This window comes from Perna viridis, chromosome 3 (genome assembly GCF_037379345.1).
Source record: "Perna viridis isolate PV_CMFRI_1.1 ecotype Kerala chromosome 3, ASM3737934v1, whole genome shotgun sequence".
NCBI classification, from domain to species: Eukaryota; Metazoa; Mollusca; class Bivalvia; order Mytilida; family Mytilidae; genus Perna; species Perna viridis.
In genome coordinates, this window is record NC_142447.1 from 16,841,392 (window position 1) to 16,856,115 (window position 14,724).

The following is a 14,724-nucleotide window of genomic DNA, read 5'->3' on the forward strand; positions in this document are numbered from 1 at the left end:
CGACAATTTGTAAAATAAAATAAAAAAAGATGACCCTAATACCCTTTCGTAGTATAATTTGCTGCTCGCACAAGTATAATTGGTAAAGTATTGATTTGACAGTTTTATTGTTATAAATTACATAAAATCGATTAATACAGTGATGACTAATTTCCGCTTCAAAAATACGAAAAACATTACAATGACTAATCAACATATCAAGGAGACATCTGCAAGCAGAGAACAAAAAAACATTTTGTTATATTTTACTTATTTAAGTGTTAGTTAATTTGTAAGAATCAGGCAAAACAGGAGTGCGTAAATCTTGCCCCTGCCAGTACAAAGCCTCTACACTACCAAGACTCCTTCAAATGCCTCCCCGGGGCAATGCACGTCAACTGGGATCTTGTATCTCAGGCTGAATTTGAAGGGGATCTCGGATCAGCAAGAGCCCTAGAGATGCAGTGTGTATGCCCCCGACGTGTGTATATGCCCTAGCACTCATCTTGCCCCAGCTATAGGTTAAATAGCCCTACTGCCTTGTAGGTGACTTGAGAAAATCAAAGGCTATGGAAGTAAATTCAGACAGAAACTCCGGGTAGATGGAAATCGTCAGCACCGATCTGCTATTGTCTAAGGAATGGAAAACCCTGACAGAAAGACCCGACCCTTCACGTAGAAAGTTTAGCTTAGGGTTAACAACCCTAACTAGGAAAAATTTCTTGTTACAGAGACGACTACAGAAACAAATCCTTTAACTAGTCTACGGCTTAAGGAAAAAGTAACAAAGAACAATAAACCCAGAGAACAACGTATGACGCACAGGCCGATGAAGTTGTTCTCAGCCAAAGAATCCACAAAAATTGGTATATGGAATGTTCGCACTCTATATAAAAGTGGAAAAAGCTCACAGTTTGCAAAAAAAAATGGGCCGTTACATTCTTTAAATTTTTGGACTCAGTGGAGTAAGATGGAATGCATCCGACATGACAACGCTTTCTTCAGGACGTACAATCATCTACTCTGGCAATCCAAATGACAATGACATCCATGATAAAGGTGTTGGACTTCTCCTTACAAAACGATCTCTGTTTGAATGGAACCTGTGTAAACCAGAATCATCACTGCAAGGTTTGACACAAAATTTCAGAAAACCACAGTAATTCAAGCATACTCACCAACAAACAATGCAAGTGAAGAAGAAATGAAGGAATTTTACGAATCACTACAAGCCACAGTAAATGCAATTCCAAAACGTGACATCCTTATGATAATGGGCGACTTATATGCCAAAGTTGGAGCCAACAGAAATGGAAGAGAGAGAAATGGTGCCAATGGTATTGGTAATATGAATGAAAATAAAGAACTTTTTTTCTGATTTTTGTGCGATAAATAGTTTTGTCATAGGAAGAACTCTTTTTCCACACAAATCATGTCACAAAATTACCTGGGTTTCACCTGTTGGAAATACAGAAAACCACATAGATCATATTGCTATATCTCAAAGGTGGAGATCTTCACTTCAAGATGTTCGAAATTAAAGAGATGCTGATGTATCATCTGATCATCATCTACTAATTGCCAAGATAAAACTAAAACTTTTACCTACAAAATCAAGTCAAAATACCAGAAAGAAATTAATGTGTAACTTTTCAAAGACCCAAAAGTTTCTGCAAAATACCTCATAACCCAATAAAACAAGTTTAGTGTCCTGGAAAACCTACAGGCGGATGACACCAATATTGATTCAGTTTGGGAAATAACAAGAGACTCAATTCTACAATCATCGAGGAAACTGTGGGCTATCTTCAACCAAAACGTTAAAAATGGGTGTCTGCCGATACTTGGCAAAAAGTTGAACAGAGGCGAAAATCAAAAGAAAGAGTAGTTAGTGCAAAAAGACCGCAAAAGAAACAAGCTGAAGGCTATATAGGGCGAAGGATAAGGATGTAAAGACCCGCTGTAAACAGGACAAAAGAAATTGTGTTGAACAGCTAGCCCAGGAAGCCGAGTCAGCATGTTGAAAAGGGGATATTAAAACCGTCTATAGCATCACGAGGCAATTTAGTGGACAAAAACATCAACCACTAATACACCAGTTAGAGACATACAGAGGAAACAGCTAACAAAACTTGAAGATCAGCTAGATAGATGGAAGGAACATTTCAACCAAGTTCTAAATCTAGAAGCTGGTCCTCCACTGAATATCAGAACCACCAACATCACAAAGACCGAGGTCCTGAAAGTCATAAAAAATCTTAAGACTGGAAAGGAAGACGGCATAGATGATATTCCACCAGAAGCTATAAAAGCATTCTATGATGTGTCAGTGACTTATCTACACAAATTACTGCATAAAATTTGGAACAAAGAACAGGTACCAGATGATTGACGTAAAGGATTACTTGTGAAGATTCCAAAGAAAGGGGACAAGTCTCAATGTAACAACTGGAGAGGCATAACACTACTATCGATCCCAAGCAAACTACTCTGTTGTATCATTCTTCACAGAATGAAAACCGAATTAGATAAGCAGCTAAGAGACAGGCTTCAGACAGGAAAAATCTTGTGTTGACCAAATAGCAACGTTACGCATAATCATCGAACAAAGTATTGAATGGCAAACATCTTTATATTTAAACTTTGTCCAAAAAACCTTTGATAGCATAGACCATCGAGTGCTATGGAACATCCTGAAACACCATGGAATTCCTGACAGTATTATCAACATCATAAAACTGCTTTTTGAAGATTTTACCTGCCAAGTTATTCATGGAGGAACAGTGACTGACTCATTCCCATTAACATCTGGAGTATGACAAGGCCGCCTTATAGCTCCCCTCCTTTTCATCATAGTACCAGACTGGTTTGGTAAAACAGCTTATAACCACCGAAGGGGCATCCGCTGGATTTTATTATCTTTCATAGAAGATCTCGAATTTGCAGCTGACATTTGTACATTAGCACATCGAGAACAATGAGAATAAATGCCAACCAGCCTGGACAGATCACAATCAACTGTCAAAAAACTGATGATGTAAACAACTTCACATACTTGGGCAGTGTAGTAAGCACTACAGGAGGAATAGATGAGGACGTTGCTGCCAGAAAACGTAAAGCACAGCAAGCCTTACAAATGCTCTGGCTTGTTTGGAGAAGTCGAGCATTGAGAATCAGCACAAAAATTAAGATCTTCAACTCCAATGTTAAGTCGGTGCTACTATATGGTTCGGAAACTTGGAGGGAAATTATAGCATCAATCAGCACAATCTAAACCTTTGTTAATCGTTGTCTTAGAAACATCCTTGGTATTAGGTGGCCAGAGAAAATATCCAATAAAGACCCATGGAACAGGACAAACCAACAACCTATAGAACGCCAAATAAGAAGTAGGAAATGGAAATGGATTGGTCACACTCTACGAAAAAGTGACAAAAACGTTACTAAGCAGACATTTGATTGGAACCCTCAAGGACATCGGAGGAGACGAAGACCCAAAAACTTGGCGTAGGGGACTTACAGCAGAATTAAAGAAGATAAAAAGACCTGGAAAGAGGCAAAAACAACAGCCATGGACAGAAGAAGATGGAGAGACACTGTAGTCGCCCTAGTCCCCTGTGGACGAAGTGGATTAAGTCAATGTGTTAAATCAAATGAACTCCTAGGAATGAATACCAGAATCATAAATTATATACATCAGACATGCATATACCCGGCTAAAACTCATTTTACTTATTTGCATCAAGACAAAAACCTAAAAATGTTCTTGATGTAAGAACATGAAAGTAAATTATTTTGTTTTGTTTGTTTTGTTTTTTGCATGACCGCCACCCATTTATACATGTATAAAGTACACGATACGTTTACTATCAGTGCATTATCTAAATACATAAACTGGCATAATTATATGCATGTTTCTTTCATGCATTCGTCTTTTGATTGTTGTTTCTTTTTGTTGTAGTTATTTTTGTATGGCCTTGGATAGTTAAGTATCATTCTGTATAAGAATCAGGCAAAGGATGGCACATAATTTTTCCCAATTTAGTCATTCTTTTGCATAAAAAATATTCAATACAACTCAATACAATTAGAAAACAACCGAAAATTTATTAAAATCCATCCTAAGTATATGCGACATCGTTTTTTTTTACTGCTTATATAGGGAAAAAGTGCGGGAAAATATCCCACCATTCAACCACAGTGCACGTCAACTAAATTTGACCTATTTTAAAATATCTTAAAAGGGCAAGCTTTACAAACACTTTGATGGCTATTTCTGGATGTTATGAGGTACAAATACTTGGATTATGCAACAAGTCTCTACTTTTTTTTCTTCTTCACGTGCTAGACCTTAAATACATTTTGCCTGATTCTTACACAGAGAAGAACTTGATAAAAACATGGCAATTTTAGTATTAGTGTTAGCTAACTTTACTTCTTGTGCTACATGTATATCTCATTATATAATCAGCATTGTAACAAGTAAATGACAATAAAACACATTCCATAACCGAACACCATAGACCCTGGGTTAAGTCAAAAACTAGCATCGTACTTATCTCTGGATTTCTCAACATAACCTTGCCCCGTGCAGGTCCGGGTATCAAAAGAATATGTCCGCGGCAGCGCTAACCTTCTCGTAAAAGGCGACTAAATAGTGCCCACAGAGCAACTGGGTTGTGTGCCCAAGGTGGTGGAATGGGGTAGCCCTGGCATGTTACATGCTGGGGTCGTCAGGCCATAAAACGAAAACCTGACCGCAAACCAGTGGTGCAACGTGTTTGGAAAAATGCCACGTTCCTCGCACGTTAAAGAACCCTTGTGGTATTCTCCCGGAGTAGGAACCATAGAGCTCCGCCACAGGAGGCTAAATTGCCCTACCCTACCCATCTCTCCCTATTTCCAGTGGCAGTCAAAATTGACCCCATTATCCTTGTGTCCCGTCCCATATTCCATTTCATGTTCATTTTATCGTCCATTTTATGTTCATCGCCTGAATATAATAGCTGAAATATTGCTGCTCAGGCGTTAAACACCAACAATCAATCTTAATATAACTTATAACTTGTGCATCCTGATACTTCATTATTTTGATAAACTACTGCAGTTTCAGGTTGCGTCATTGCAGTCTTACATGCTACAGGTAGAAGGAATCACTCACAGTTCCAGTCATTGTTGAAACAAGTGCCTGCGTAGGAATTTCCTGGGTACATGACTATAAACTGAATATCAACAATCATTCTACTTTTTATACTGATAAAATGAAGCTGATAATTTACAAGCAATACATGAAATCAAATGAAATTATGAATGTACATGATTAAAAATAATTCGGATTTCTGAAAAACTGGGTTGTAGTCATTCCCTTCCAAATTTTTTTGACATTTGTATAGGTCTACGATATATAAGACAAGACAAATATAAAGAACAAAAAACATTTCTAAATTAAATTACACATGATTTGATTTGTAAACGCAGATTTTAAATCTCATATAAAATGTTTTGCAGTGTGCAGCTTGATGTCACCGCAGGATCGTATCCTTCACCGTTGGGACAACGGCATTGACAAACTTGACACAGCTCTATTTGGATTGTAATTCAGTGTTTTGTTTAAATGTCTTGTCATAACAAAGGATTGTGGCCAAAATTTACGCCATCAAAGAACTTTTAAAATTTGCATATACATATAAGAAATGAGAAAATTAAACGAAGTCAAAACAAATTGTTTAACTCTGGCCATGTTTTGGTCCTCATCTAAAAGGTAAGGGCTATAACCTTTTCAGAACACCTAAACCCACTTTTTGTGGTATGAAGCATTGTAGTTAAATTCCAGAGATCCATAGTTAAGGAAATCAGGAAAAGGGCTTTTTATCCCTCCCCATTACCTTCATTACTACGGTCACAACCCCCAAATTCAATCACAGCCTGATTTTATTAGTATGGGTATGGAACTTTGTGGTACAATATCTTACACTTTTAATATCGACCTATCGTTAGTGATGTTTCATGGAAATCCGTAATAGAGTTACATAGTTAAATTTTGTGCAACCAGTTTTAACCTAAGCAATATATTTGCAATGCATGTTTAAAAAACACTAAGTGCAAGAACACTAAATTGAAACTAAAATCAGGCCGGTCTGACGCTCGAAGGTTGAAAAATTACGAACTAATGTTCATATTGAAGTAAAAGAAAAACCAATCAACTGTTACATACAGAGCACTGAAATGACTAGATAATCACAAAATGCTATGCTGGTCCCTGAGAGCTCGTCTTTTTGTGGAACTGAACTTATTGAGCAATTCAATTGATATAGTTTGGTCACCACTTTCAGTATCATAATCAAGTACGCATAGTGCAACGCTATAACGGATATGCCCAAGCTCGGGATGGCAACCTTTCCATTCTTTCAATTGTCACTACTAACACCACTTTCTTTTAAATCGGTATTTTGCATAGAATGCGTATATTGCGATAAATCTAAGTCCAAACTTATACATATCAATATTCTTCCGCCATAATGAGAACAAGAAGACCGGTCCAGCCAGTAAAAGGATGGCTCCCTTTGCCATCGCCGGTTTTATCATCATATTGTTCCCATAAATACCCTGTTCTTCTATATTCTTTGATTAAATTGCCAACTAATTTATTTCTCAGTTCTGTGTATGTACTTTGTGCTAATTCTTGATATTTACCTTCCGTTTTGGCATAGTGATCGAGGGCACCTAGCGCAAGATAGTTCATATTGATCCATATTGAACCTCTCCAGTATGGAGGGTCGTGTTCAGTGTTGTAACGGTTATAAAGAGGTGCTGTCCTCGCTAAAGATCTCAAACCATAATCTGTCCAAAGCAAATCTGGATTCTTCAAATCGTTTAAAATCTTGAATAACTGTATCGAATTGGGATCGACAAATTTCAACAAAAATGGAAATAAACTAACGTAACCAAAAGAATTTATAAATTGGTAAGTAGGTTCACTCCTTACAGATCTTTCTTTCTGCATTGGTGGCAAATTTGCAGGATGAACATTTTTCGGAGGCTTTGGTTTCACAAGTGTAACCTTGTCAGAATGGAGACCATAGTCGGCATAGCGTTGTTTCTGTGGCCACCAATGAAGTTTTTCAAGAAGTTTATTGTCAGTAAGAACTTTATATGTAGATGTGTATTCCGAATGGTCTTCGCCAATTGCTTTGGCTATATCAGCGAGTATACCCGCAGCTAAGGCTATCCAGCATCTCAGGTCAACATGGCGTTCGTCTACAGTCGGATGTGATGCTCTTGGAAAGTCATCGAGGCCCGAAGTGAGGGTTTTAGGGTTTAATTCGTGTTTTGGTTTAAAATCTCTACCCCTCCAACGATAAGTCAAAGGCTCAGAGCCTCGTTGTGTCGTGTTATACCAATCGAACCACTTTTTCAAACGAGGAAATATGGTTTTCAGGAATCTCTTATCCTTCGGATCTGAGCTGTCTTGAATTTCATGTACAAGTTTCTGTAGCGGCAGAAATAATGTAGGTGGGTTGGCGTTTTCATTGTGCTGAACAACAAATTCAACAGGAACCCTTGCACGACTTTCATCTCCAAGAATCTGTTCTCTAGGAATCCATCCTTCAATATTAATGAGATCAAACCAATGGGAAAGAATGTCTTTCGAGATTGTACTGTCCCATCGACTTATCAATAGATTGTGAAATCCTTCGTCCCACAAAAAGCCACGTGGAAAGAATGACCGTGACGGAACGGCTGTATACAAAGCTGCGGGCCAATATTCTATGGGAACATCGTTGTGCCGAGATTGAACAACAGACGATCCATAGAAGTATCCAATGCCACCAATCATATTACTCATCGCAGCTTTCGCAACTTCAACATCGTGTTTATTGTAACCAGAAGATTCAAGATGAAATAACTTCGCAAATTTCTCATCAAATGCGGTTTCGCGTTCCATCAATTCTTTTTGAAAGATTTCCGATGAAAGTGTATTAGGTCTATCAACAAAGCTTCCCGACTCAAAAATTATTTCGATTTCAGAAGGTAGCTGTACAGTCACTTGATAAACTATGAAGTTTGGACCTCCGGGACTTTCTTTAGGTACAAGACGGCCACCGAGGGCAAAAAACGGCAGTGTATGCTCTTTATCCCATGCCTTTACTTGAAATGAATTTTTAACCAGGTCAGTTATTTTATCTAACCTTGAGACGTACGATATCAAATGATTGTACTTGGCAGTGTTTGGGCCTTTCTGTTTTGAGAATGAAACACGGAAATTTCCCAACTCCTGAGAAGCCCCGGTGACAGAGACTAAACGGTTTTTGTTCAGTTCGTGTTGTACGCTTCCTTGGCCGTCAAGTGCAACATAAAACATTAATGATACCACCGTGTCTGTGGCTGATCCCTGAAAAGAAGAATGAAGAGATTCATTCAACAGTCAAATAATCACTTCTGCACTTCATGTTCTTCATGATCGATATATAGTGTATCCAATTCGCAGGTACCAGGGTTGGATCCAGAAATTTATAAAAAGGGGGTTTCAATCCAGAATTTCGAAAAAGGGTGTCAGGCTTAGGCGCTTAATATTGCCTAAATTATTCACAATATCATAAATAGGGGTTCAAACCCCCGGATCCGCCACTGAGCACCAATGTATTCCATGTGCATTCACATGCAATGAGTATTTTATCTGGTTCTCCTACACACAGTAACTTAACACCGATCTTCCTGAGTTATCCAATTTTATTTCTTTTTTGTTTTCCTGTATTTTTGTTTTGTTTTGTTGAAATTAGTTTGTTTTTATTTTTGTAGCTCTTTCAATTAACTTTCGTAGAATTCTCTGTAAACTGTACATGTATGTCTTTTGGGGTTTCTGTCCACATGACTTTTAAGTTTTGTTTAAATCTCTTTCACTAAAGCTAGGATTATATCTCTTTGTGATTACTTACAAAATAGTCAAGAGAGTCACGGTTTCGGAGGGTCGAGGAAAGAGGAAAACAATGGACCCAAAGATTTACACAAGGGGCATATTTTTCCCTAAAAAAATACGTAAAAATATTTACCTACATGTACAATGCTAAATAACAAATCTGCTAGATTGTTATATTACATTGTACATGCATCTTTAAATGTTTTCTTGTTTTTTTTTCAATATTTTATCATAAAAAATAACATTAACATACAGGTTACTAACCCCCTTTATATAATTCCTATGGGAAATTCTAGAGGTTCTGTTTTAAGCAATTTTAAGCGAAATTGGATGTTGAAAAAATGTAAATATTAAGAGAATTACCATAAAATATCAATGAAAAGAAAAGTTAATTAGTAGAGGAGTTGAGGTACATTTGTACATGATGTACATGTGACATCCCTCCAAAAATGGCCTACCATTCAAACTGATATTTGTAAGAAAGTATTTGACTTCTTTTGAGGTTTTTACTTTTCAAAATATTTGACTGGCTTTGACAGGAACTATGCCAAATAAAATACTTGTCCATAGGGCCCAGAAAACACAATACAACTGATCTTTAGCAGTCCTAACCTACGTCTGTCCTGAGTTTGATGAAGAAAGCCTTTCTGGATGATTAAGCCTATCTTGTCATTGCCCAGAGGGATCAAGGACTTTATAAAAAGGAGGGTTTCCATCCAGAAAATTAAAGAAGGGGTTCCAAGCTATAATTTTCTCACTGAAATTTAGCCTTAGGCTAGCAACTTGTTTAAGTGTCATTCTTGCACAGGTAATAGGGCTGTTCACTTCAGTCATTCTGTTTTTGAAATGCATATACATGCACATCACATATTGAGAAGAATTATCTAAGTGACAAACAGGATAAATGTATATGGGTGAAAGGCATACATTATTTTGATTACCGCTTGATTACTTGATTCCCTTGATTACTCCTCCACAAACTCATGTACTACAATTCAGTCTCTGTAAGTGTCAATTTACATGTACATGAACATTCTCTTTTACAGTTTAACTCTATTGAAACTATGAATGTCTGTATTTATCTTAAGATTATATTTTTCAAAATGAACACCACCCATTTGCATTGGTTCCTTTTTTTATTATTGCTGATAAGTTTATTTTTTTGTGCTAAACTCAAGGATGTTTTTGTACATGAGTAAATTATGTTATAAAATTGTACCACAAATATGTACTACAAAAATACATGTATCTACAGCATTTGACATTTTAAATTTACAATATACATGCATGTGTAACTGATTGACGAACATACATGTACAAATATATGTGTGTTTTATAACAATGATTATGTAACCAAAGATAACTTCCTTCTAAAACAACATGATATGTGTGAAATGGCAAAAAGAACTTAATATTTGGTACATTTGTACATGTACACTCTTTTTTACAGAATTAACATGAAAAACAAACATAAAATAAAAAGAACAAAGAAAAGTAAAACTTCAGTAAAAATCTAATTTAAAAACTTGAATTTCCAACAGTAATTTACTGTAAATTAAGAAAATGTTTCAAAAGCCATACCTAATGGTTATCATGATTTATTTACTATTTTCAGTTCACTACATGTATATTATGTTTTATAATCTTTACTTTTTATGTTGGACAAAAGTGACTAAAAAGTGATTAGCTCACATTTAAAAACTTGAATTTCCAACAGTAATTTACTGTAAATTAAGAAAATGTTTCAAAAGCCATACCTAATGGTAATCATGATTTATTTACTATTTTCAGTTCACTACATGTATATTATGTTTTATAATCTTTACTTTTTATGTTGGGCAAAAGTGACTAAAAAGTGATTAGCTCACATGGCTACTGAAGATTGAAATATTCAAACACATACAAGGATAAGCTTAGCTTACATGAGTGCCTTCTTTTATTCTTTTTCATCTGCAATGTTTCATGTTCCCATAGAATATAGTGTAATCTGAAAATTGACTTAGCATTGTCAGAAACATGTACTGAATTGAAAGTTATGTTTTAAATACTGGTCCATGTTCACATGTATTATAAGAAATTAGAGTAATATATGCAATACATGTACCTAGAATGAACAATGGTAATACTCATCAATATTTTAAAAATATCTTGTACAACTGGTCTATTTTATAAAAGTACTCTTATGTATGATTAATTGTTTTTTTGTCACATTGCAGTAACAAAACTTAAATACTAAGATATCAAACCTTTGGAGTTGCTGAAATCTTTGCTGTCCAATCACCTCCATGCTGACCACCAGCTCTTTTCACAAATTCTGTTCTAATTTTGTATGTTCTTTCTTCAATTTCTTGAATTCCAAAGTTACTTCCATCATGTTTTAACCATCCATATTTTTGCAACTCATCCCCTTGATCACACCAATGTCTAACCGGCGGAGGCATCTGTCTAGCAAACTGTGTTAACCATAACATGCCAAAGACGGGAGAATTTGGAGATCTAGTTTTCATTCCAAAGTATAAATTAGGCCGGTATGTACCCCAAAAGCGACCTGGGCTTACAGACGCACTAGTTGCATTGTCAGCATTTATTTTCGGCACTTCTAGAGGTAGCACGACATATTCTTTCAACATCATTTTATAGCGCCAGAACGCAACTCCAGCAAGTAAGAAGAGCATCACCACGATAACAACCGTGTTTGATGACTTTTTTACTGATGCCTGTGGTTTCTTAATCTTAGTCTTATTCGTTTTTCCTAGTTCGGGGTCTTTGACTTTTTCATGGTGTTTATCTGGCGAAAACCTTTTCCTGGTCTTCCCCATGGCTACAAACTGCCTCGAAATATGAGAATCGCAGGATGACGTGGAGGGAGCCGGTACCGGTGTGACCGGTGTTTACATCGATCAACGTCAACAACAAGCTTTAATTTATCGTCACTTACAAACACATTGTCGATCAATATCTTTGAATAATAATTTTAAATCCAAAATCGGAAATACCAAAAAAAAAAAAAAAAAAAAAAAAAAAAAAAAAAAAAAAAAAAAACCGCAACCGAATTGGAATAAATACATTGTTGAAAAGGAAAATATGAACACGATTTTCACGATTTTTAAATCAATATCGGTACAAAAGATGATAATGATTAAAGAAAAATACTGAACTTTTTTCAACAAGGTATTTTTGAAATATTTTGGGACCAAGCAGGGACTACAAGTATAAAGTCCCTGGACCATGTAACAGTCAGTTCAAAAATATTAATTTTTATTCTCTTTTTATTTTTGTTTAAATAAAATCATTCACTTCTAGTTCATTATATTCTATGTGTAACTGCAATATTGACAACAACAAAAAATGATAATTAAAAAATACACAGAACTTTAAATTATATTTCTACAATGTCAAATCATGTTTAACCAGGAGTTTTATATGTTTTGGGACCAAGTTATAGTCAGTACAAAAGTACTACTATTTTTTCTCTTTTTATGTTGGGTTAAATAAAATAAATAACTTCTAGTTCACTATTTCAATCTCATTTCTATAAAATAAAAAAAAATAAGTGGAGTCTGTTATCTTTTTTGGAAATGTTAGACAAAACGTAAGGCACAATGTACGTCAAAGACGAGTGTAGTTTTTGAAAAGGGAATTTTTAAAATTTTTTTCTCAAGACAAGTATTTAACCATTCTTCGGTGGGAGCAGTTAAGATTAATTTATAGTCTGAAAAGAGGGAAAATCCCCCTTATTATTGTAAAGGCACAAACAAAGAAAAAAAAAGAGACCAGAGTAAAAAATTTATATTTGAAAATAATGGGGAAATTACTGATTCATATTTTTTTCAGTCCATGGCAGAATAAATTTACTTTTGCTCATAAAATTTATTATTATATTTAAAAAAAAAAAATCCTGGGCCCACTCAGTATAAAAATGGTCCAATAAAAAAAGTCAAATAACTCTTAAACCTAAATTAAGAATTTTAAGAAATAATAAGGCAGCTGATATCAATAGAAATAAAAAAAAGAAATTTCATGAAAAAAGCAGGGTGTTTTCAACTTATTGTCTGAAGTGTAAAATTAGTCCCCTGTTTAAGGTCTAGTTTAGTAAATTCTATGTGTACACTGTGCCACTTCTACAATTAATCCAATAACACCATATATGCAAGTGTTATGAACAAATCTAGAAAGTTTAGTAATGAATTGAAGGAATAACTGTAACTACTATTGCTATATTCTGTGGTTAGAAGAAAATTGATAACCATCTTAAATAAAAAAAAATATTTATGTGTATAATATTTTTTTCTTTCTTGTGAAAATGCAAAATAAATAGTGTTTGAATTGTTGAGACTGCAAATGTCAACCTTGAGCACAAACTAAACAAATCCTTTCTTGAAAGAAAAAATAAAATAAGAATTTTTAGTGAAGCAGCAATGGGTAAGTAGTTCTGATTGTCGAGCAGTGGTGGGGCAATCAGTTTGCCTTTGAAAAGAAATGCCTAGAGAAACAATAGGCTCCCAGTAGCCTGCATCACTCACCTGGTTAAACTTTGGCCATTCAAGGACAATAACTCTAACAAAAAGTCGTCCTACAACTTTTATCCCTGCAGACTTATGTAGGCCTTATAATAAGGATCATTTGGCCAAATGAAAGAATTTGGCTAACCTAACGGTTTTGGAGATGTATGATAAAAACTTCTGACTGACCCTTTTGTTGTATTATTAGTAACAGTGGCCATGTTTTTCAACAGATAAAAAATTCTCACTTATGATCTATGCAGAATACCCTAAGGAATATTCATACTAAGTTTGGTTCTAATTAGTCTGGTAGTTTCAGAAGAGAAAATTTTCGAGAGAAATAACAATAAAAATAGGGAAAAATGTAAAAAAAAAAAGGCAATAACTCCAAGATGGCTTAACAGATGAAGAAAATTTGACATTAGATAGATTTCATCACACTTTTAACCTAAGTTTTTGGTTTTGGAGACATATGCGAAAAACTTTTGTCTGACACCTTTGTGCAATTTTTAGTAACGGTGGCCATGTTTTTCGACAGATCAGAAATTCCCACATCAGCTCTTTACAAGATACCCCAAGGAACCTTCATACCAAGATCGGTTCTGATTGGTCAAGTAGTGTCAGAGCAGAATTTTGAAAAAAATTGTTAAATATGACAGAAAATAGGCTACTATCACAAAAGAATCCAAGTGATGGTAATAGCTAACCTGGCCTTTGGCAAGGCGAGCTAAAAATTCACTCACAGATCATGACACTACCTGACAGACTGACTATAGACATTTACTGAAAGAGTTAGAAAAAGAATCCCTTGATGAAGACATATCAACAGATTTTTGTAGTTTTTTGATGACTGTATGGTGACCTGCAGAAGTTAAATTGTTTGTTGCTTGGCATTTGGTGGATGACTATTTCATTGAAAATCACACCATATCTCTTATTTTATTTTTTTACATAGTTGCTCTTTTACCAAATAACATAATTCATGGATGTTTATTTCTTTTGTTACATAAGCCTGATTTTTGTCAAAGGACTGGAAAGAAAAGCTAAATCATTGATAAGGTTTTGTTTATTATAATGTATTTGAGATGACAATTCACCCATATATGCAGTATTGCACAAAACAGTTGTAATATGGAGATTCAACACCATACATATACATAATTAATTGTTCATTGGCAAGTTATAACTCATTAATAAAGCTCAATTGGTCTTGTAAAAGTATCATGGGTAGTTTGAAAAGGGGGTAAATACAGCTTTTTCTCCAATATACAGAATAAATCAAAACTACTCTACCATTTCTGCTACACTAAAAAATAGCCTCGGATG

General features: G+C 35.2%; 2 protein-coding genes across 2 annotated transcripts; one reads left to right on the forward strand and one right to left on the reverse strand.

The window, feature by feature from the left end:
- Positions 1 to 366: 366 nt before the first annotated feature.
- LOC148621216 (uncharacterized) lies at positions 367 to 2,371 on the forward strand. The gene is made up of 3 exons (XM_088573898.1): positions 367 to 447; positions 1,130 to 1,322; positions 2,079 to 2,371. The coding sequence occupies exons 1-3, from the start codon at positions 367 to 369 to the stop codon at positions 2,369 to 2,371; spliced, it is 567 nt and encodes a 188-aa protein (XP_088430024.1).
- Positions 2,372 to 5,214: 2,843 nt separating this feature from the next.
- On the reverse strand, positions 5,215 to 11,820 carry LOC148621217 (mannosyl-oligosaccharide glucosidase-like). Its single transcript, XM_088575352.1, has 2 exons — positions 11,143 to 11,820; positions 5,215 to 8,371 (listed from the first exon to the last, which is right to left on the reverse strand). The coding sequence occupies exons 1-2, from the start codon at positions 11,713 to 11,715 to the stop codon at positions 6,479 to 6,481; spliced, it is 2,466 nt and encodes an 821-aa protein (XP_088431478.1). The 5' UTR covers positions 11,716 to 11,820; the 3' UTR covers positions 5,215 to 6,478.
- Positions 11,821 to 14,724: the final 2,904 nt, after the last annotated feature.

Excerpts from the sequence above, each read along its gene's own strand:
- LOC148621216 (XM_088573898.1), top strand. The coding sequence starts at position 367 with ATGCACGTCAACTGGGATCTTGTATCTCAGGCTGAATTTGAAGGGGAT. Across the intron at positions 448-1,129 it reads GAGCCCTAGAGATGCAGTGT|AAAACCACAGTAATTCAAGC; the intron begins GTATGCCCCCGA and ends ACAAAATTTCAG. Across the intron at positions 1,323-2,078 it reads AAATGGTGCCAATGGTATTG|TTAGAGACATACAGAGGAAA; the intron begins GTAATATGAATG and ends CTAATACACCAG.
- LOC148621217 (XM_088575352.1), bottom strand. The coding sequence starts at position 11,715 with ATGGGGAAGACCAGGAAAAGGTTTTCGCCAGATAAACACCATGAAAAA. Across the intron at positions 8,372-11,142 it reads AGATTTCAGCAACTCCAAAG|GGATCAGCCACAGACACGGT; the intron begins GTTTGATATCTT and ends TCTTCTTTTCAG.